Below are 23,171 nucleotides of genomic sequence, written 5' to 3'. Positions count from 1 at the left end.
TTGCCCACTTCAAATTCCAAAAAAATGGGAGCCAAGGTGCATCATGGTCCACTCCCCTGATATTTCCCGTCTTCTGTTTTGCAACTCACAACTTTGGTTCTTGTAGTGTGGTTAAGGAGTGTCCATTTCTGCGCTGTAGTTATAAATAAACTTTGTTCAGTATTTACAGTAACTTCGTTGAATTGCTATATTTATTTGCAAATAGCTTAATTCTTACTACTGTACTGATTTTAGCTGATATTAATGTCGTCCTGACTACTGAGTATAGTTTCCAAGGCACTTTATCACATTTTTTCCCATATGGTTATTCATTCACCCTCACTAAATCATGATTCACAACTTTCGATAATCTCAGTCATGAACAGTGAGAAAGAACTATTCATTAGTATGTTGGTATTAATAGCAGTTATGCAATTGTCTATTTCTGAGGCCCTAGAATTGCTCCAAATAATGTAACCTATTACTTAACTGACAGACCAGAAAGTCTCTTGTCATCCATGTTTATTTCTGATCTTAACCTGAACATATGAAACAACGTAGGTTCCTTAGAATAAAACAACTTTATATTTTTTATTATTATAATTCATTACATCTCTCAGCAGTTTTCCCAAGAATTGGCACTGTATGTCCATACTGTATTTACTAGTTCCCATTAAATGAAAACCCATATAAATTTGAAATTCACACTTTGCCATCTAGTGAAAACTTAAGAGAATCGTAAGTTGTTTCCATTTCTTGAATCATTACAGAATACTAATTTAAGACTAGCAGATATAAAGGATGAAATATTCATTTCTTCAGAGGTGAGGTTGTGTTTGGACTTGATCCCATTTGTTGTTAAGATTATGGCAATGAACAGCAAAACTTGAAGGAAAAAAATTACATAACTAAACATCTACGTGAGCAATTGAACTCCACACCAAGAATATTAGGATTGTGTTACTATGCAACATGTCTTTATGGTTTTGTAATCTGAGAAAGAAATTGTACAGGTATGTATAAATGTTATTAGTTTCCAAGATGCCCACAAACAATTCAGAAATAAACAGGTGTTGGGATTAATGCTAGGAGAGAAGAAATGACTACATCAAGAGACTTAAAGGGTTAAATTTCTTTTAACAGCTGTAGACAAATCGTCACAAGTAGCTTCAACATCCATTAGAGTAAAAACCAAAAGTAAAAACAGACCTTCTAATTTATTCATTCAAGTTTTACTGAAAACCTGAAAGACTATACTGGTTCTACCTTAATGAATAAATGGAAGGACTCGGAAGAGGAATTATTCCTTCCAATCAAAAAGAATGAAAACTTCATAATTGAAGTTTTTTAATACATGCTCATTAAATCATATGTGCATATTTGTGTTCTGGATGTTTCCAGGATCAACATTCTAATTGTTAGACAGAAGAGGAAGAAGTTAATCTCACTATGCACATGGTGTCTGGAACCTCAGTTATGTGCTAACCAATACCTACACTTTGTGAAAACTGCATGCAAGACAGCAAAATCTGAGGGACTGGGAAGAGGATAGTCATTACATGATGAATAGGTTTGTAAGGAAAACATTAGTCTAATTAACATTTTGTTTAAGAGCCCTTCATTCGCTCTTTTCTAAAAGAATGGTGATAATCCTGCAGTAGTGAGAAGGGAGTTGGCAGCAGTGACTGCCTAGACAGCAATAATCCCATTGTAGCCAAGATAAAAGGAGTCCTACCATGGTCAGCATAGTGGTAATGCTGAGTGATTCCTGCAGTAGTCAAGACCAGCTGGTAGCAAAAAGTTAAGTATATCTTAATTTAACCAGATCACTGAGCTGATGAACAGCTCTCCTAGGGTTGGCCCGAAGGATTAGATATTTTTACGTGGCTGGGAACCAATTGGTCACCTAGCAACGGGACCTGCAGCTTATTGTGGGATCCAAGCTGCATTATATCAAGAAAAGAATTTCTATCACCAGAAATAAATTCCTCTGATTCGACATTGGCCAAGCCGAGAATCGAACTTCAGACCACTTGATTGGTAGCCGAGCGCAAAAACCACTTGTCCAATGAGGAGGAACAGTGGGGCTAAGGAGTGCATGGGAAGAAGGACTGATGCAAGTAGATGAAGACCCAGAAATATACAGGGACAGGAGAATGAAAAAAAAAAATACAAGAGGAATGGCGCAGCAAACCAATGCACGGACAGTACATGAGACAGATTAAGAACTGGCCAGCAACAAAACATAGCAATGGCTACAAAGGGGAGAACTCAGGAAGGAAACAGAAGGAATACTAACAGCAGCACAAGATCAGGCCCTAAGAACCAGATGTGTCCAAAGAGCAATGTGTAGATGGAAATAACATCTTGTCCATGTGCAGGAAGGGCAATATGAAAGACGAGACCAAAACCCACTTAGCAAGCGAACGTCTGGCACAGAACCAGTACAGAAAAAGGTATGATTCAGTAGCTAAAGCCCTCCACTGGAACCTGTGCAAGAAACATCAGCTGGCCTACAGTAAATAGTGGTACAGCCTAGCTTGCAGTAAATAAGTGGTACAAACACCAACCTGAGGGAGTGGTGGAAAATGATCAGGCAAAGATCCTCTGGGACTATGATATCAGAACAGATAGGGCGATACGTGCCAAACTTGACGTTGATTGACAAAATCAAGAAAAAGTAACACTCACTGATGTTGCAGGAAACATCAGTAAAGTATCAAACACTCATATTGCAGTACCATGGGCCACAAAAGTAGATGAGAAAGAAAGAAACAATTGATAAGCATCAAGACTGAAAATTGAAATAAGTATATGGGATAAGTCAGTGGAAATTGTACCAATACTTATTATAACACAAGGCACGATGCCAAGATCACTGAAAAGAACCTGTTAAAATTAGATTTTGAAGTTGCTCCAGGACTAGTGGAGAACAGTGTGCTATTAGAGACGGTGCACAGTGAGAAAATTGATGGACTCCTAAGGAGGCAGGATGCAACCCAGGACCCCACACTATAAATACCACCCAATCAAATAGGATGACTGAGGGAATAATACCTGTTATGTAAGGAAATGTGAAAACCCATGAAGCAGGCAAACCTCTGTTCCTCATAATCAGCCAAACCACCCCTCCAACATATCACTTGGCCCAATAGATCAATAAATTTTATACAACACACGTTTCTGCCTGATATAGCCTATCTTTATCCACCAGATTCCTTTAAGTTATATAAAGTTTACCAAATGATGGCATAATTGCTTCAATGGATGTAGAACTTCTCTTTACCAATGCTACCAAAAGGCAAAACCATCTTCATTGTTATGGATCATATCTACAGAACTACATCATCACTAATTAACATCCCAGAAAAATAAGTATGTATGTTTTCCATCGTAGCACCTTACATATAAGGTACATTGATGATAAATTTGTTAGATTAACAACAACCAGGAAGTGGAATGACTACTGCATGTTCAAAGAATGTAGCAGCCTACATTATGCGGTCAATTTCAGTACCATCATATTCAGCAAAATAATCCACTTTGGGCTCAGGCTAAAGGGCCAGAGTGAACATCCTGCCTGATATGAAGAGACCATCTTCAAAACTTTTGTTAGGAGAGTCCTTTCTAACCATTCTTCAAGGCAGAAGACCACAAAGAATAGGACTCAGTCTCCCAAATCTTAACTAGCTAAGGATACTCAAACAAAGATATTGATAAAATTACAAAAATAATGAACCAGTGATACATCAGCGAGCAACACCAACCAAAGTTCAAGGAAGACACCATCAACAACAACTATAAGGTAGAATGCATAATAAATAGAGAACGAGAGAACCCTTGAGGATATCATTACTAATAATGTATCCCCACGTAGTGACCAAGCAAAAATTTATTTGGAAATTTTAGTACTAAAATAAAAGATTTAATCATGAAAAATAACCATGCCCTCCTTTACAGGATCTTCTCTAAAGAAATACATGTTGTCGTCTAACATATCAAAAGCCATGTCCATGGGTACCCCCACCCTTATGTTGGGATGATCATAATGCTCCTGGCAAAGAGGATCTCCAGCCACATTCAAGAAGGGGTCATTATTAACCAAATCACTTTTGACACCATTATCAACAGCATCCAGATAATTGGCAGCACCTTTGACTCAAGACAGATGCAGATATTAAAATCTCTTGATAAGAAAACATTTCCTTCCCAACATTATATGCTGTCCTAATAGTAATTCACATGACCTGCTGTCCCAACAAGACTCAGCATCAGGAAGGGAAAACCAGCAACAGTGCCAAGAAGTGCTCACTACAAGTGGAGAAAATCACATAATACCAGGCATGAGTATTACTATACCAAATGAAAACCAGCCCATACCCTGCCACTCACAATGGCTGAGAAACTGTCCGGAATTTTGGACCAGTCTGAGAGTTGAGAAACTACCCTCAGTATAAAAAAAAAGCAGGACCCAGACCCACCTTGAGCAGTCTTCCCAACATCATCCTGATGAGAGCATATTCAGGAGAGCATGAGAAATACATGGTCTAGGCACCCTATGAGAAATAGTCTTCACCATACATGAGCACCCTCTCCTTCAACTGGATCTCCTCCTTTCCTGAATTTTTTTTCCCCAATAATTTCTTTATTAAAAGAATCCTGAGAGTATTTGTATCCTTTCCTGATGATAAAGTGAACTTGCAGGCCAAGGTAAAGTGTTAGGTATTAAGACTGATAAAATCCAATATAAACTAAATTCAGCTGTTGCAGCAATAACTTTCAACACAAATGTATACATGTTATCATCATTATGACTATGAAGAATTATCACATTCTTTAAAGATAAGATAAGGATAAAGTAAGACCCATTTCTCAAGTGTAAACTTTGGTATAGTACTGTTAAAAATGCATTTAAAATCCTTAAGTTCTACAAGGACTAGTATCCTTACTATTAGACAATGATGTCAGTGAAGCTTACTATACATTCTGCTTCCATTGCCAAGGAGGGGTAACAAGGCTGCACGGCAACTGCTCTAAAGAACCAATCAATCATGGGTGGTCAAGGATAGGACATACATCTCTCTGGCTCCTCATTCCTCTTTCGGAATGCTTATCTTAGAAAAATGTGAAAACTATTAGGTGAAGTCACCTGTGTTGGAGTCATGCCTGATTGGTGGCAAAGGCTTCCTCCTTCGGGTTGGAGGATGCTTGAAGTCTAAACACTTTTCCCAGTTAAGGACTTCCAAGAAAGCAAGCTTTGTTCTATAAAGACATGATGGATCTTTATTGGCAATTTACAAAGTAACTTTAACTCCCAAAAAAAAGCTGAGCTTGAGTGAATAGCATCAATAAACTGTTGCCTGTCATCAGATCAGAAGTTGAAGTGAAAGATGGAAATATCTACTTTCTTTCCAAGGGTTAAGGGTGTATAATGAAGGGATCAAGTTTGGTTGCTGTCCCATATAGTAAATAGTTTCTACTGGTTTGGTGACCCATACCAAATATGACCAGAGTTCCGTGAAGATTAACTCCCCTTAAATGATTCTCAATTCCCCTTACATAGGAAATCCTCTAAGGAAAGCACTGCTCCTCAAGGGAAAGTACTGCTAAGAGGAAAAAGGCATAAATACTTGACAGGCTCTGCCTGGAAAGGCACAGCAACTGGACTGTGGCATTATGACTGCATATCTAATGCATGGAAATTGCACAATAGTCATCATGTAAGTAAGAGATCACAGCACTACCATGTCACTATAAGAAATGGTTAAAAAGGCAGCTAGAACGCAACCAATAAAAAAAAATATTGTAATGGATGTGTGAATTAAATCAATACAAGAAAAGATGTGGTTACTGGAAAAACCATAAAATAACCAACCTAGAGACAATGTTAAAGCTAAGAAAGTCAAATCACAAAAACAATGGTAAAAGGTATACGCTAACAGGTATACAAAAAAAAAAAAAATCCAAATTATCATCACAAAGCAAAAGTGATGAAACAAAACACAGTAGTATATTTACTCTTTCATTGTATTACGGGAAACAAACAGGAAACCTGTTTTTCAAGTGAGCAGAAATGCACTGCAAATTGCTGATCAGGTAATGAAGTATTAGCTTCACACAATAAAAAAGAAACTTCCTTTAAAAAGAATTTCATTAAATACGTAATTTTAAAGTGAACTATGTGCACCACATACTAAAGTCATGATGTGGAATGAAGGAACACTGCATAAGAGCTACATTCTCAGAATATGGATAAAGCAATTACATACTGATATATAACACTAGCCAATGTGACGGTAGCATTGATTGACCATACCTAATAAGTATAGTTCAGTTATATTCCACATAGGAAAATGAAAAAGGTATGTCTCTGAAAATGCCCAACAATTTTGTCCTCCAATGGACCTCTTCTTGGAGCGTTTATTAAGGAAATAATAAACGCTCCAGGAAGAGGCCCATTGGAGGACGAAACTGTTGGGCATTTTCTGAGACATACCTTTTTAATTTTCCTAGTGGAATGCAACTGAATTACTATATCTTTGTGCATTAGAAGATTACCAGTACTAATAAATATAGTTTTCAGTTTTAGCATTAAAAAAAGCACTTAATATAACAATGACTGAAATAAATTATTTAAAGTAAGGAATGATGGAAAAGAAATTATTAAAAAGTGCTGGGCAGCAATTCCTCTTTGAATTAAATGCTTGGAGAATGTAAGTGGAGCTGTTACCAGCACAGTATGATTACAAAAAATGATGTTATTGGTTAATGCACAACTAAGGCTCTGGAGGGCATGTGCTTGGTTAGACTACCTACTTCTATCTGACAAACAGAAGACTGGTGATCCTGGAAAAATTCCAGACAAAAATAGAGGCATTTATGTGATTAACTGGGATTGTGATGAAACAAATTACAGGACAAACTGTAGGCATTCAAAACATTAAGACCACTAAATCAACAATATACTAAATGGCTGGACTTTAAATGCAAGGAAAATTCAAGGTAATCTATGAAGTTAAGCTACACAGATTGAAAGGCTGAAATAATTATGGAAATCAAACTGCAAAACTTAATGCAAAAGGAAAAACAATTTTGAAAATAAAATATAAAAAGAAATAGGTAGGTTAAAAATACTACCTCAGATTAAATCTAAAGAAAAGATTGGATAAAATTCTAACATTTTAGAAAATCAAAATTTCTAAAAAGAGCAAAATAAAATATTATGGCAAAATTCTCATAAATACTTTAAAAAAATATTGGTCTATAAAAATAAGTTACCAGGATGCACGAGATACAAAATTACACATGGAAAGTTCAAGACAGTAAAGTTTTAACCTGTACATTACTTTGGAACTAAAATATATTATGCATAAATAAAATCCCTTGTTCTGGACACACTTCCCTACTACTCCGGTGAGCAGCAAACTTGACACTGAGTCATGGGAAGATAATAGTAATCATACATATGAGCAGAATTCTTAACTTATATGTAAATACATAAACAGTGAAGTTTGTTATATTGCACAAACTTGATTAAATGTACTGTATTTTCCATCTTTAAGCCTGGAGGCATGTGAAAGAAAGTTTACAGAGTGAGGCAGGAAGATAAATGTTAGTTGTTGATACTAAATAAAATACTTCTTTATGTATATACGTGAATTTTATAAACAATCTTCCTGATGACATTATAACTCCAAGTTTATCTGTTAAAACTGTACAGTATATCTCTTTCAAGGTCCCACAGTCCAATAAAGGAATTGAGGCATTCAAAGTGTCCAAAAAGATTAATAGATTCCTAAACTTCCCATACATCTGTGCTAGAATACTAATGGTATATTCAGATCCATTACTGTAAGTGATAGTATGATAAATAATATAATTTGACAACAAAGAAATTGGGTATTGTGTCAATAGCCGATATTCAAGCTAACACATGAAGTCTGGCATTTCCATCTGAGCCATCGTGCACATTAAACCATAAGCTACTGAATATTCAAAAGATCTCAGTACACAAGCTACTTATATTCAACAGATGATAGAGAAGCTTGGATTTCTGTTAGCGAGATAGTGATACAACGTTCTCATCATGAGATATGAAGTGTTTGCATTTTCTAGGAACCCTAGCCAAAACAATGAGCTGTGTTCAAGCAAAATACCGGTAACTACCTTTCTATAGTTTCTACACTGCTGATATCACAAAAATGTTTAAGATGTATGTATTAAAAACTGTAATAAAGGCACTGTACATGAGCTCTGAGGTAGGTGATCTTAAGAATTCATTCTTCTGGACTTTATTTGAATAGGAAAGAATTAATAAAGTATAAATCAGAAAAGACCAAAGCCAAGTGAAACCATTAGTGTAAATTACAGCTTACCTCACATCTGCACATTTATAGCTCGAAATGTGCTTCACACTGATTTAAGGCACATAATTAAGAATTATTCTATTTTAGAAATAAAGTTTTGAACCACTAAGAGAGCAGTGCTCCAAAGGAGTTTAGGAACTTTTTGTGTGTTCTTTTACAGACACCTTATCAACCAGTGGATTTGAAAATGATATACTGTATTCAACATGCTTCAGTTAAGGAAGCAGAATTAAATGAAAACAGTAACCCAACATAATCTAAAATATATATGGGATTACATGCATTCTTACAGGGAGACTGCAAAAACAACTGTTCATAGTTACATACATGACAAGCACTGCAATATAAACACAAGGAGCCATGTAAAATCTAAGTAATTCAACAGATCTAATAAGATTTAATTCTCCAGAAGCAATGTTCCTAATAAAACACAGCTTACAGAAGCCAAGTTTCACTAGAGCAGAATCCTTAGTCAAGAGCCTGTGAGACTACTTATGATCTGGTTTCAAACAAGAGTATATGCAAAGTGAACAGGGACCTTATTTGACCTAAATAATCAATAAAAGAACAAACTTTTTAAACACAATCATATAATACCTACTAAAGTTTCTTTTAAATTATCTGAAGGGAATTCACTCTTGACTTCACCACTTTTGAACACCAAGTCTTGTAATAACAGTTGATTTTAAATTAAATAATGAGAACTCACACATAAACAGCCCGTGTTAAAGTGTACTGGACTAATTAATGAAGGAAAACGAAGGGTCTTGCCAATAGCACAGACTTTTAAGTAGCAGTTTTACTCATGTCTAACAGGAAAATGGAAAATGGGGCAGTGCAAATAGATTTATATGATTTTAAATGAATTACTAATTTAGGATTTTACACAGAATAAGTAAAATAGAGTATAAATAGCTAGTATTATGTACATGAATTTAACATAAATTATATACTAAAAACTTGGATATCTGAAAAGCAAGATAGCTTCATTAAGTGAAATCAAAAACTATTTTCCAATTGATTTATATATTTTTTTTTTTTTTTTTTAGTAGCATTTTAGCAGCAAAACCTTCACCGTCTTTAAATTCAAGAAATATTTTAAAATCAACTTAGTATATTACCATTATAAACTTTACTTCATAAGGCAATATATGGATGTTTTCTGATAAATGTATGGGTTCATTGCTGTTCATTATATATCACAAAGCATTTCAGTAGTACAAATGCGCATGAACATAACATGATTATTGATTATATATAAAAGTCTCTGAAAGAAACAAACCACTGCAATTAACAATGAAAATTAGGCCCTTTAATACAGATGCCAATCAGATTTGATTCTGAGCCAACATTCATCTATGTCTCTTTGTGCCTTGCTATTAAATTTACCTTTTTTGCTTAAAATTTTCATGTCATTTTTAAGCAAATTATGACAGTCTACAAATCTGTTATCTGAAATTGTTGAAAGAAGTCTATTACTTAGATTTTCTGGAATTAACATCATCACAAATATGCTTCAGTTTTTATTATGCCTATAAAGTATAATCTAGGTTGACTATAAACAGACTTTGCAGGCACTCCAATTACTTCACCGTTAAGTTTTTTTTGGAGGCAGGTCATTGTAAATTCATCTGCTCAATCATATACAGAACAATTGGACAGAAGTTTTTTATTGTATAACTCACCGTAAACTTTCTTTTCATGGTATAAAGCATCTTGCTGTCATTTGGAAGCATAATACCTGTATGTACTTTAATATGCTAAAAATGAAAAAAAATAATAATAAGCAAGTCAGCATGACACACTTAAGTTAGCCAAATATTTACTTTGGATGGCGGCATCTCAATCTAACAGTTGGGAATCGGATGATGTCATCAGAATCTCAAAGGGTTAAAAGTTGAAACAAATGAAGACAGTAGTTATAACACTTTGCCTGTAACTTACCCACCTCACACTGAATTCTTCTCATATCTATAAAATCACTATTTTACAATTTTGTTTGTGAAAGGACCTTTCTTCAGTCCATATTTTATGAGGTCTTAACAAAAAGAAAATACATGTAAATTTTCAAGCCATCAGGATTAAATATAGAGTAAAAAAAACATCCAAAACCTAAATGACCTGCGTTGAAAAGCACCTAAGAGCCTACAGACATCATTAAAATAATCAAATGCTATTAATGATGACTATAAAATGTATTAGAGGTCAATCCTGAGTTATGAAATCTTTTTAAAGGCAATAAAACAAATTCTCTTCCAGTGAAAGTTAATCATATGACAGTTCCTTAAAACTTTCAACAGTAACCCACATACAGCACTTGCTGTCCTACTTGAGTATTCCTTCCTCCAGGATATCTTTTAAGTACAAATTGCTTATAGTGCTGACACAACATGCATGTAGGGTATTTTGCAGTAGTGGCGTAATATATCTTTTGCAAAATACAATTCGATACAACTTGAGCCTTAAGGGGCTGAGAATATTTGAAAAAAAGGAAAAAGGATGTAGGACACGGTACTGTACTTACATACACATGCACACTGAACACAATTACATAAGCTGCTACTTGTTTAATCATTACCTTCAAATATTCACATAAAAATCAATCTAGATGCTTTGAGCACAAATTCAGGAACACCACATAAGCTTTCCTAATGTCTGTAAATAATCATGGTCTAAAGCAAGATGCACTTAGTGTATAAAATATGCGCCCCATCTTCCCGAGAATATCATTCTCTTGAAATTAATACATATTAGTAAATAGATGTACTATAGAAATAACAAGAAAATTTATACATATAAAAGGGTTCTAAGTATATCACAGAATCTATACGACACATATATAATATATATATATTTATTTTCACTTGGAAGCAGTGCAAATATAGCAGAAGCTTTAGCAGGTTCAATTTGATCATTGATACTATACATGTAGTCATTTTTTCTGGAAAGAAACTGCACTGCACCATAGGGATCTTGTTCATTGCTGAAAGAAATATTCCATTACTTCATCCCTTTAATAGAATTAATCTAAACCTTTATCATTTTCATTACAAAATTCACTACACTTACTCCAAACTCCTTCCTCTATGTAATTACCGCTTTGAAGCTGCTGCTATACTGCTTTCCCTAATACAAAACGTTACGAAGTCTTTATCTACCAGAATTATCTATTCCATACAAATATCAAACTACACATTATGTCTAAGATTCATAATACTAAACTATGAAATCATCTTTCAGATATGCTTTTACTCTCTACCTGTGATTCAAGTTTTTGAAGGAAACCAGTTTAAAATAAAATACAGAAGCTGAAAGATAAGTTTTTCTATAAAACCCATTCATAAACTTTATTTATTACCAATTTACATATAGAGCAAAATGTTTTCCAGAAAAGGACACCTTTTAACAAATCTGAAAATTTGAATACAATATATTTAGAGCTCTTGACCATGGATATTTTTGTGTGAATCCCCCAACACAGGTAGAGCATAAAGGCATTTAACAGGCACCTGTATTGTAGTCTTAAATCACAAAGGACAAGTATAATACATGGCTCAAACTGTTATCAGACACTGGCAAATTAAAAATTACTTTGCAATTACATTCTACAACTGACAAGAATTTACTCCTCAATCTTCAAAATTTCATGAAACTTAAGTGACAAGATTTAAAACTACTTTCAGTTGATAATGACCTTAAAGAGTTCCTATTTTATAACTACATTTCAAATTTAATGCAGTGTTGATAAGTTCAAACTTAACTCTTTGTTACATAAAAACCCATTAACCATAATTAGCCTTATTCCATGTAAAATGAATCCAACTATGAAAACTTGAAAGAAAAAAAGGTTACACCATACACACCCCACCTGCAATTTTTCATGGTCTTCTGTGTACTAGTGCACCACAAGCCTAAACAGCCTTTCATTGTTTTTGTGCTTTCTTGTTCATTTCTTGTTTAGTGCTTCTTCATGTTCACATTTTCTGAGGAGTTTGCATTAGTGTCCCATTCACATGTGTTTCCCTGCTCCCTCCCAGTGGATTTAAGGGTTTGTTTAGAATCTTTCGTTTTGATGCAGTTTTGCTTCAGTTGGTGTCATATCATTTCAAATTCCTTCTGTTACTTCAGTTAATGTCAGCAAAGCAACATCTTTAGTTTCTCTCAAAAATATCACAACTTTAGATAAAATTTTGTATCAATAATACAAAACTGGAAGCTTACTAATTTCCAGTCACTTATTATCATTATTTACATTTTATTCAAGTACGTAATGTAAATTTTTATGGCAAGAAAGAAACTTTCTTAGAATTTTCTTCTTATGCAAACTGTACACAGAATGGGGCTAAAGTAACCCAGTGTGTTTGAACAAAATGTTGATAACCATAAAATTTCATATAAGTACACGTAAAATTCAAACAAGATGATGACAAAAGAGAACCCTAAAAAAAAAAAAAAAAGTGTTTATTGCTGACAACAATCCAGTTTTATCTAGTATGCTCCAGAAACCAACTAACACCATGGATAAAGAATAGTTTATCTTTCACGAAGAACCTACGATGTACAGTATGCAAAAATTAACTAAATTCTGAATGCTGACATCAACGCCACCTTTTTGTAATATCCCAGACCACAAGCAATTCCTCCATTTTATTATGACTACACTAATTCTCAGACACTGAAAGCAGCCTTTCCACATCTACAAATTTTTATTACTTTTATATCAAAGATCTATGCGGTTGTGCTGAAGATGCTGGGATCTCTGTAATCTGCATAGCTATATATCAAGTGAATCTAAGACCTTTATACATACAAGGCTTACCAAAATGATGCAGACACTTAGCTATACACTATTCAATTTTTTTTTTCAATCTTCTATCCAAGTGGATCATATTTTTAAGCTCTCATCTATAATAAAAAAAAAAAAGATTCTCAGCAAACTTACTCCACACTGCTTATATTACACACCAGTAAGAAGATGACAAAGATCACTGTTTTGCCATAATATTTGATGGCAATATCTATAGTATTGCAATGGAATCTATTAAAGCTATGTTAATTACACCTACTTAATACAGAAACTAATTTTGGCACTTCCAAATCTATTTTGTATGCATGCAAGCTACAACTGGCACCAATTTAGATATGCAAGTGTCATAATATAAGAAAAAAAAAATTTATTTGGCTGCTTTCTCCTTTTTGAAGAAGTATTCAACGGTACCAATCTTGACACCTAAATACTTTATAACCAAGACAGGTTTTTTCAATGACTGCTATGCAACAACTCCATTGCAAACTGCACTGACATTTATATCTAACTTAATTTGTAAGTTCTTGGGTGGGAAATTTTGGCTTCATGTTCATCTGACTGGTACTGACAGAAATCATAAAACATATGCATATAATATTACCAAATTACTCTTCAGCTTACCAATGATGCTTTTATACAAAATGAATGAGACTGTGAGCTTCAATATTTATAGGATACTGAAGGCTGAAAAGCATTATATATTATGGCCTGGACAAAATAAAAAACTAAGTAATCACAAAATTATTTTTTTCTGTATTTTGGTACACCAGTTAGGTAAATGTGGGCCATTATTAGTACTGCAGTATAACCATCATTATACAAAGGAATGTTACACAAAACAAACCATAAGACATAGGGAATACGTAGGATAACTATGAAAAAACAAACACAACCAAATGTCTTTATAAAAACAGTGCATTCAAAGAAATGTACAATGCAGCTAACAAGACTTAGGTGTCAACTACATTCTGGCAGCATTATTGTATTTCTTTTCAGTGTACCTCATTACAAAATACTGTTATTACCAAGATCTCCCATGCCAGCAGGCATATTCATTAAAAAATAGATGCTACCCTGCATAGCAGCTAATCTATTTCCAAAACTGACTAGGAATTCAGAATACCTGAATACATCATTCTCAAATATCTTCCATCCATGACTCCATTTCAATAAATTAAAATGCAAAACAAAACTTTCCACAAAAATATAAAGGGGTAACTCCACAGACACAAACTTGGGCAAATTACTTTTCAATAAATGAAATGTATCTCATTACCAAGTCAAAAGTATACCCTACAGACTGTAGTGTCTATTTTATCTCATACCATTAGCTTTATATATATTATAGGAATAATCAATAAAAGTTGACTTGTTGATTATACATATACCAAGTATAAAAATGAAAAATACACAAATTTGCCAATCTTCGTGAAAACTGATTATAAAAGAACTGACTGTGAAGGAAAAGTCAAACTAGCTGGCCTGTACATACATGCAAATATTCAATTACAAACATGCCTACAAAGGTACATGCACACACCTTGCCTCAATACTCTTAACTGATACACCAGCAATGTAAATGCTTGTGTGGCAAAGTGTGCAAAGGGCCAACAGGGGTTAGGGTTGCATAGCTTGGGTAGTAAGGTGTACAAAACTATAAAGACTCATGAGCCTTGCAACAGAAAATTCTTTTATCATTAACTTGCACAAAATTGGTTAAAATATTCATGGTATAAGTGGAATACTTCTGCCCTTCTGATTTCCTATGAATTCAAATTAAATGCATAATGAAATTCCATAAAAAATCCTACATGAAAAATGAATAATATACATAAACTTGTAGAACTACAGAATAAACAGTACATAATTAAATGTAATGTCACGACACATAAGATTAAGTATTAAGTTAATGTGACCTAGTAAAGAGATTCATGACAGAAACTTATTCTTGATGGCTGTGACCATTCCACTGGGGAACACTCACAGCTTCACTGCGAGTTCTTCTATGAATACTTCCATTATGTTTTAGGCCATTCTTTTTATCTTGACTAGCTCTCTGTTTGTCAGCCATTTCATGGCTAACTATGCTCTGGTCATATGCACTCATTGTTACATCAGCTTCCAAATTATCTTTTACCTGAAAAAAACCTGAGTTTCAATTTTGTCCTCTGGTTATATATATCTCTAATAGTCACTTTTACAGTTAATTTCACATTCTTTAGATTGTAAATATTCCTGAATCTATGCAACTATTACTAGCTTACAACTGATTTGTAGTATGAAAGTTTGGTCTAATGACTTGGCACTGGAACCATTTTGTAACCTTTTGTATAGAACCTGAAATTTGATGATGTCTCTTCTTATTTATATATTTAAGAACAGTCTGCCAATATACTCCACAGTAATGGGGATATCCTAAAGATCACAAATTGATGACAAAGAATTCTCTCATAGTTGGTCTTGGCCAGAATTGTACTCGTTGGAAAGTAAAATATAAAGACTTAATACATGAGGGCTCTATCACCTGTCTTACAATGACTGCCTTGGCTCTCTCTACGTCCCACTCACACAGATGTGGCAACAGCTTATGTCGGCCACCTTCCTCATTACACGTCAGGTCTGTGCAAGACAAATGTTCACCCCAATCCCACATCTTTTTGTCAGGAAAGTGGGTGGGTTTGATGACCCACAGCAACTGCCAAAAATAGGTTTTTCCTAAGTGAAAACCTGTGTTTTTGATAGCGCAGCTGCTGCTCGTCCTCAAAGGAGCTTACTAAAGAAACTGTCAGGTGACAAAATGGCTTATAGCTCCTAATAAATAAATTCCCACAACCCAGATAAATTTTTGTGGTCCGAAGTACAGTCAGAAGTTATTAACAATTTTTTTTCTTATGGATACCCATACATGTATCATCCCTTGTGGTTCTACAGTGACTTTCTTAATTATGTCGGGTCTGGCTGCAGGATTACTGCACCTTCACCAGTTCAGGAATACTGCCTCTAATAACCACTCCGTACACTCAGACTTCTTTGAAAGAAACACTTCCAAAGAAAGTTAACGATGTACAGTACTCACCATTTGGATGTCTTGCAATTTAGGAAAGGAGCGAGGGTCTGCCTTTTTAATGAAAGCCACTAAAAAATTCTCAGCCCAGTAGAGAGACTAGTTTATTTGTGCTAAGGTGTAGGAAAAATTGGACCATCTGGGTGTTTACTGTGACATCTAGGTAAACCTTAAATGTTGAACTGGGCAGAATATTTTACATGAAATACTAGGTTCCTTTATCAGGAAAGGGGTTTCCTGACAGGTCAGAAGAAACAGTAAATGACAACTAGGTGTATGAGTGATGAAATGTCCTTGTCTATGAACACCCAGTACGCTAATCTGAACTCCTTTTCACTTTTCTATTGATTTTTGTATTTTTTAGCTGAACTTCATAAGCTACATGAAAAGTTCATGTAAATAAGACAATATATTCAACTTTTTATGAGTGTATACGACTTTATACTATGCATTACATTATAACGTATATATTTTAACATTTGTTTTTATGTGATTTGGCACTTTTTTTTACGGTCTGTATTTTTATAGAATTTTTGCATAATTATTGCTAATTTAAGCATTTATTGCTAACCCCTGTAAAGATGCCTAAATCTACAGAAGTTGGTTCTTATTTTTCATGTTTAAAAGAACAAGCACTATGAAGGCTTGGCCATATATCTTATAAATTTATGATAAAATATTATTTTTTATATATTTCAGGAACAGCATTCCTATTTCACCCAAATTTAATTTGCACATAAAAAGGATGATTATGAAATTATATTTTTATTTTTTTAAAATTCTCATACCAAAATAAATGTCAAATTTTCACTGAATTCACTAACCTTTGTAGGTGGAAACTTTGTAATGAAGAAATCTGCCACCAGACAAAATGTCTTGCTAACCAAAGGGACACACAGTGACTGGTGTAACACGGCTGCAACACGGTAGTTTGGACCATAGAAAGGATCACTGATAGCAGGGCATAACATGTTATTCAAGTTCACCTGAGATGCCTAAAAAACAAAAAAAATTAAAATTAAGTTTGCATCAAGCTGAAGAAATCATGCAAAGATACAATATCCAAGAACAACATGAATGTGTGAAGCTAATTATTTGATCATGGGTAATAAAAGCCTATGTATTACTAGGACTGAATCAATGAACAAACAGTAGTGAACCAATCGAAAACCTCATCCTTATAACAAGAGAGTTACATGAAAAAAATGCTTACCATGCCAAATATTTGTAATGGGACAAAGTGATATAACAGAAGAATGCCTAGCGACATTATGGTCCATCTCATGTCTTTGATGTTTTCTACTGTATACACACCTGAGGAGAGAAAATTCCATAATCAACAGAAGAAAACTTCTAATTTTTTACAGTATTCTAAATGAAAGACATTAATTCATAATTATTACAATACAAAACCTTCGTGATGTAGCTATTTTCATAGCTTTACACTAAATACAATCCACAAAAGCAGTTGCAAAACTAATACTGTACTATTACAGGACAGTAGTTCCCCTTGTCAGTAGATCCAAGCCTCACAGGGAAAGGGAAAATTCATGAATAAAAGTAATCTCTTCTCAAATTTCCACACATCCAACAGGTGAGTAAATGCTGTAACATAATAAAAATTGTTGGACCATATCAGGCCCTGCACCTCACAGTATACAGCTAAACTCCCTCATTTCCCATATCTGTGTTTCCCCATTTTCCTGAAATACTCATCCAATATGCCTCTGGGAATTGCTTGTTGCATCACTCCCACAGTCTGTCTGTAATCTTTGAAAGACCTTATGCCATATCAATGGCCTCTGTTAAAAAGAGAAAGCATGAAATACTTCGAGCGAGAATAAATATTCTGGATATCAAACACAAGGATAAACAATGCCGAGATTAACAAGCTGTATGGCAAAAATGAGCATTCATTCCAATTTAGGCTGTCACTCATACTGCATGCTTCACAGGTTGCTGGTTATGTCAAATGCCCAAGATTAGGACTGAATGGAGATATTTTCAGAAAAGGGATTAAATATCGGAGTATCAAATATGAATTGGAAAAGGATGCCTCCTGCCAACAGTAAGTTACAGCACAATGCCTTAAGCCTTTCAAAAAATAGCAACTGCTGATAAAGACCCTCCTGCTAAGTTTCTGGTAGAGTCAAAAGAAAATTAGTATAGAGGAAAACTACATTTTTTTTTTAACCATAAAACAGCACTATTTTGGAAAAGAATGCCCACCAATAGCAACTAAAGTACAAAACAGGCACCAGGCTTTAATGAATTTAGCAAAGATTAACACTGGTACTGTACAGCAAAGCTGATCAGCATATGACATGGCCTGAAACTGTTTACTGAGTAAAGAATCTTCAAGTTCTCCAAAATAATTAAATAAATGTAATGATGACTTCCACATCTGGGAATAAAAATAAGAAGCACATGCCACAGCAGTTTTATTTACAGGATATTTACCCATCTCTTTTATCTCCACAATGGGAATGTACTCAAGAGATGGAAGGGCTGCCATTTAGTATTTTTTTATACTAATAATGCACCTAGCCATCCAAAATTGAGCACCACTGAAAATGAAAATGCTGTGATCATTTTGCTACAATAACAACCTCATTAGTTTTTCCAAGATGACTAAAGAAGCAAATACTTGCTGCAAGAATTTGTGGAAAGTGGATCATTACTTCAAAACTTTCCTGGAATTTATAGAGGCAAAGAAAATCTCCTAACGGCAATGCAAGTCAGGGGTGAGAAGTCCATCAGTGATACAATGAGATGGAAGATCATAACAAAAATCATCAGGATTTCTTTTTATGAAAAACAAGTTGGAAAACTACTCGTTTCCTACAAAGGAAAATAAGGACAAAAACAACAAATTATCATTATTATTATTCAGAAGATAAACCCTCTGTTCATATGGAACAAGACTTCAGGGGGCACTGACTTGAAACTCAGGCTTCCAAAGAATATGGTGTTCATTTGAAAGAAGTCCCGGGAGATAACAGGAATTATAGGAATAAGATATGAGTTATTAGAAACTAAAAAAAAAAAAAAAAAAAAAAAAAAAAAAAAAAAAAAAACTTAATTATTATATAGATAAAAATATAAATACTAAAGTAATAAAACACAAGATAAATTGTTTAAGGATAGTGATGCATAACACCTTCACTTGAACATATGAGGTCCCAGTTGTACATTATTATTATTATATTAAAATAGTTTAACCAAGTCCTTTGGGAGATTGTTCCACAGTACAACAGTGTGAGGAATAAAAGACCTCTGGAACTGAGAAGTTTGACAGCATGGCACACCTAATGCAGATTGGTGGTGCTAGAAGTAAAATCTTTAGCAGGAAAAGAGGACCATGCATCAACTGTGAAAAACTGACACAAGTGACCATCTGTTGATGGTCCAAGTCATAACTGCTAGAAAAGAAGAACCACTTGAAAAGTTGGTTGAAGTATTTTAACCCACCAATATGGTAAAAATAAAACTGAAAACTTTCAAACAGTAGACAATACCAGTTTCCATAACAGATGACATCCAGCTGCCAACACTGTCTACTCTATGTTCTCCAGCTTATGAATAATGACAATCCTGATTATCCCCCAGATCAATAGCCTAAAGCCTAACAAATCATCACAATACCTATACAATCACTCCACTGCATCATTGCAGGATTTGTTCCAAATCACCATTGTGGATCATCACAGCAATAATGAAGAACCAGGATGCTGGTAAAAACTTTTAGCAAAAATATTTCTATTTCCTCTAAGTACAAATGAACCTAAAATTTTCATGTAGTTTTTTTTAGAGATTGTTTGTATGGTGTTTTTACGTTGCATGGAACCAGTGGTTATTCAGCATCGGGACCATCGGCTTTACGTAACTTCCGAACCACGTCGAGAGTGAACTTCTATCACCAGAAATACACATCTCTCACTCATCAATGGAATGGCCGAGAATCAAACCCGAGACAACCGAGGTGGGACGCTAATACCATACCAACCACGCCGCTGAGGCGCTGTTTTTTTTTTTTTTTTTTTTTAGAGAGAGAGAGAGAGAGAGAGAGGAAACTACTGTATGAAAATGTAAAATGAGCTTTATTAGTTGTGTATTTATCACAAACCACCATGTCTAATACCAGACAGTATATACATGTACATGCATGCAGATCAAGTTACACATGGGTTTGCATTTGGTTAACTATTATTTGTGGTTTTCTCTGTCTACAGGAGGTTCTAGAATGTACATATCTACTGCAGGTAAAGGGAGACTAAAGTACTGCAATAGATTTTGAAATGTTTAACCTGTTAAAACTAAGTCAGGCCTGAGAAAACATACATACATGCGATATGAGAACAAAATGAGTAAAGAAACATGACTGCTTACATTTAAACTGGAAAATACTTTAAACTAGAAAACATGTAAGATATAAAACAAACAAACATTAAAAACACTGGCACGTCTCGGTTGCCAACTGGAACTATGTTGAATGTGAATGCTCACATGTCTACAACACTAAACATGAAATTCCAGCACTTTTTTTATTTTGAAATTTTATCTTTCTGATGATGCAGTTTACCCACACAAAAAAAAGTATTAATCAGTGTTACACATTAAAAACTTCAAATGTATCACTACCTACATAATGTATTTTATGTTTACCTAATTTTAAAAAGGTTTCAAATCAATTAAAAGGCTTGAAGTTTCTGAAAGCCAGAATTCTTCTTCTATGCTATTTCATAGTGTAAACTGCTTTCTAATTAAAAGTTTAAGTAAAAAGTCCTACCCAAACATATATTAATTTATAAACACCACTGTATAACATTCTTGAAAAATATAATGTATCCATAATGAATATGGCAATATAAAATATATGTTCTAAAGAAAAAATTTCCAGGTCTAAATCCAATACTTTCATTAAAAAAAAAATAAACATGTAAAGTAAATAACTATGAATGGTACATACAGGGGGTCCTCGAGTTACGACGTTGATCCGTTCTTACGATGCATCGTAACACGAATTTCAGCGTAAGTCGGAACATTGAAAAATACCACATGATTTAATGTAAATACCTATCAATAACAACGAGAGAACATTCCTTACCTTTATTAGTTTGATTGGCTTGCACACTGGAGAGGAAGCTGCGGTGCTGGAGAGACTGGGGGAGGTTAGTGAAGAGAAAAAGAACCTCCAGAAGTTGCTGGAGATGCTGAGGCAGATGATTCTTGAGGTGAGGCAAATGATGGTAGCAACGGTCGAACGGCTAAGGCCAAGCGAGCGGCCAATGTTTGTTGGCGTTTCTCCTTCTCGGATCGCTTTATAATGTCCACTTTAATTTCCATGGTGATGGCCTTTCTTTTCTTCGATGCACTACCATCAGAAGAGTCCGCCTTGCGCTTGGGAGCCATAACAAAGAGCAAAAAGTTACAAAAACGATACAACACGAGGGAGAGAGAGCAGTTGTAAACAACCAAAATGGCGTATGGACGAGGACTGAGCGTAGCGAAGCGACGCCGTCCTCTCCCCCACAAGCGTATTCTTCCGCCGTGCGCCTGGAACTAGTTCGCGATTTTGTTTACGTTGCTTTACGACGCTAAACCGCGTAAGACGGAACGAACGCAAAATATTTTTTTATTTTTATTTTATTTTTATGGGGGCGCGTTCGTAACCACGAAACATCGTAAGTCGAGACCAGCGTAACCCGAGGACTTACTGTATGTATTATGATATTACAAGGCAATACAAGTTTCTATTGATGAACCATCATTGAGTATTTGTCCTTTACATGTTAAGTCGAGAGTGAGTTACCCTGTGTGTGTATATCTTCAATTATATAACATGTAATATACCCCTCCACTATGCTATTTCTTACATACAGTAGACTGAAACAAGTCATATGCAGAAAGGTAAGATTTCACAAATGAGTAAATTATGAAAATTACATTTGTTTATCAAGTCGCAAATGCCAAATAGATGACAGTACGCATATACTTAGAACCGACCTTTTTAAGTCACAAAGCTCCAAGGATGTCTATACCTGCATTCACAACTTCATATAAAAATTCCAGAGTACAAAATGGTCTGCCACTTTGGCAGATAAGAAGATCTGTTTCCCCTAACAAACCAATTCATCCACTCATGTAGGTATGTTATCATTCCTCTCCCCCTTGCTAAAGAGAGGAATGTCCTGCTACTGATAAGTATCTTACTGATACTAACCCTAAACAGTATGGCCACTTCCCCTCACCTGTACCTTATCCGTTCCAGCTTATGATGGTACTCTCTTCTTACTGCCCTACCTAAGTAAAGAAGGAGACAGAAATTTGAAAAGGAAAGAGGCCAGTTAACTCCTCCATTTCACATTCATACCATCATCTTAGACAAGATACCAACTGACCCGCCATGGGTACTGGATGAGTTACACCATTTGTTGAGCAGCCACCAAAGGACCCAAGGAAACTGTGGCCAAGGACCAGAGATAGAGATATAGAGATATAGATATATATATATATATATATATATATATATATATATATATATATATATATACATACATACATACATACATACATACATACATACATACATACATACATTATATATATATATCAGAAATTGAAAGCAGTTTTCATAACAAAGAACCCACTCTCAAATTTCAATGAACAGACAAGACACCTCCTTAAAATTGCTCAATTTTGAGCTTCGATACAGTCACAGACCAACCGTCACGATCATTTTAACAGTTATGTTCTTAAATGCCAGAAGGCCCATATTCCTCTGATGACCTTCTCTTCTGTATAACCTCATTGGTACAACTTGACAAACAAGGAGTAGACTTGACCGATCGCCTATGTTTGGCCTGTTCCTTTACGTCTACCACCTTAATGTTCTAGGCGACGTAGTTCTTTCTATAACCACAGAGTACTTTGACAAGTCAAAGCCAGCCCTGCT

At 34.7% G+C, this 23,171-nt stretch overlaps 1 protein-coding gene and 1 long non-coding RNA gene across 4 annotated transcripts in view; one reads left to right on the top strand and one right to left on the bottom strand.

The window, feature by feature from the left end:
- The window catches only part of LOC135215417 (uncharacterized), a 26,511-nt gene extending 9,331 nt beyond the window's left edge, over window positions 1-17,180 (top strand). For 2 of the 3 annotated variants that reach the window (XR_010314677.1, XR_010314676.1), the window contains exon 3: window positions 3,940-4,071. This is a non-coding gene — a long non-coding RNA (uncharacterized LOC135215417). Of the gene's footprint in view, window positions 1-3,939; window positions 4,072-17,048 lie in introns of those variants that run through there. The other variant, XR_010314678.1, reaches the window with a different exon arrangement.
- Window positions 13,883-23,171, bottom strand: part of LOC135215416 (transmembrane protein 164-like) — a 111,597-nt gene continuing 102,308 nt past the window's right edge. The window contains exons 6-8 of the mRNA XM_064250028.1: window positions 17,430-17,530; window positions 17,041-17,211; window positions 13,883-15,289 (exon numbers count right to left, since the gene is read on the bottom strand). Coding sequence (XP_064106098.1) covers window positions 15,095-15,289; window positions 17,041-17,211; window positions 17,430-17,530 — 467 coding nt within the window. The 3' untranslated portion in view covers window positions 13,883-15,094. The remainder of the gene's footprint in view (window positions 15,290-17,040; window positions 17,212-17,429; window positions 17,531-23,171) is intronic.

Source organism: Macrobrachium nipponense, chromosome 5 (genome assembly GCF_015104395.2).
Source record: "Macrobrachium nipponense isolate FS-2020 chromosome 5, ASM1510439v2, whole genome shotgun sequence".
NCBI classification, from domain to species: Eukaryota; Metazoa; Arthropoda; class Malacostraca; order Decapoda; family Palaemonidae; genus Macrobrachium; species Macrobrachium nipponense.
This window is presented reverse-complemented; position numbering and strand designations above follow the sequence as displayed.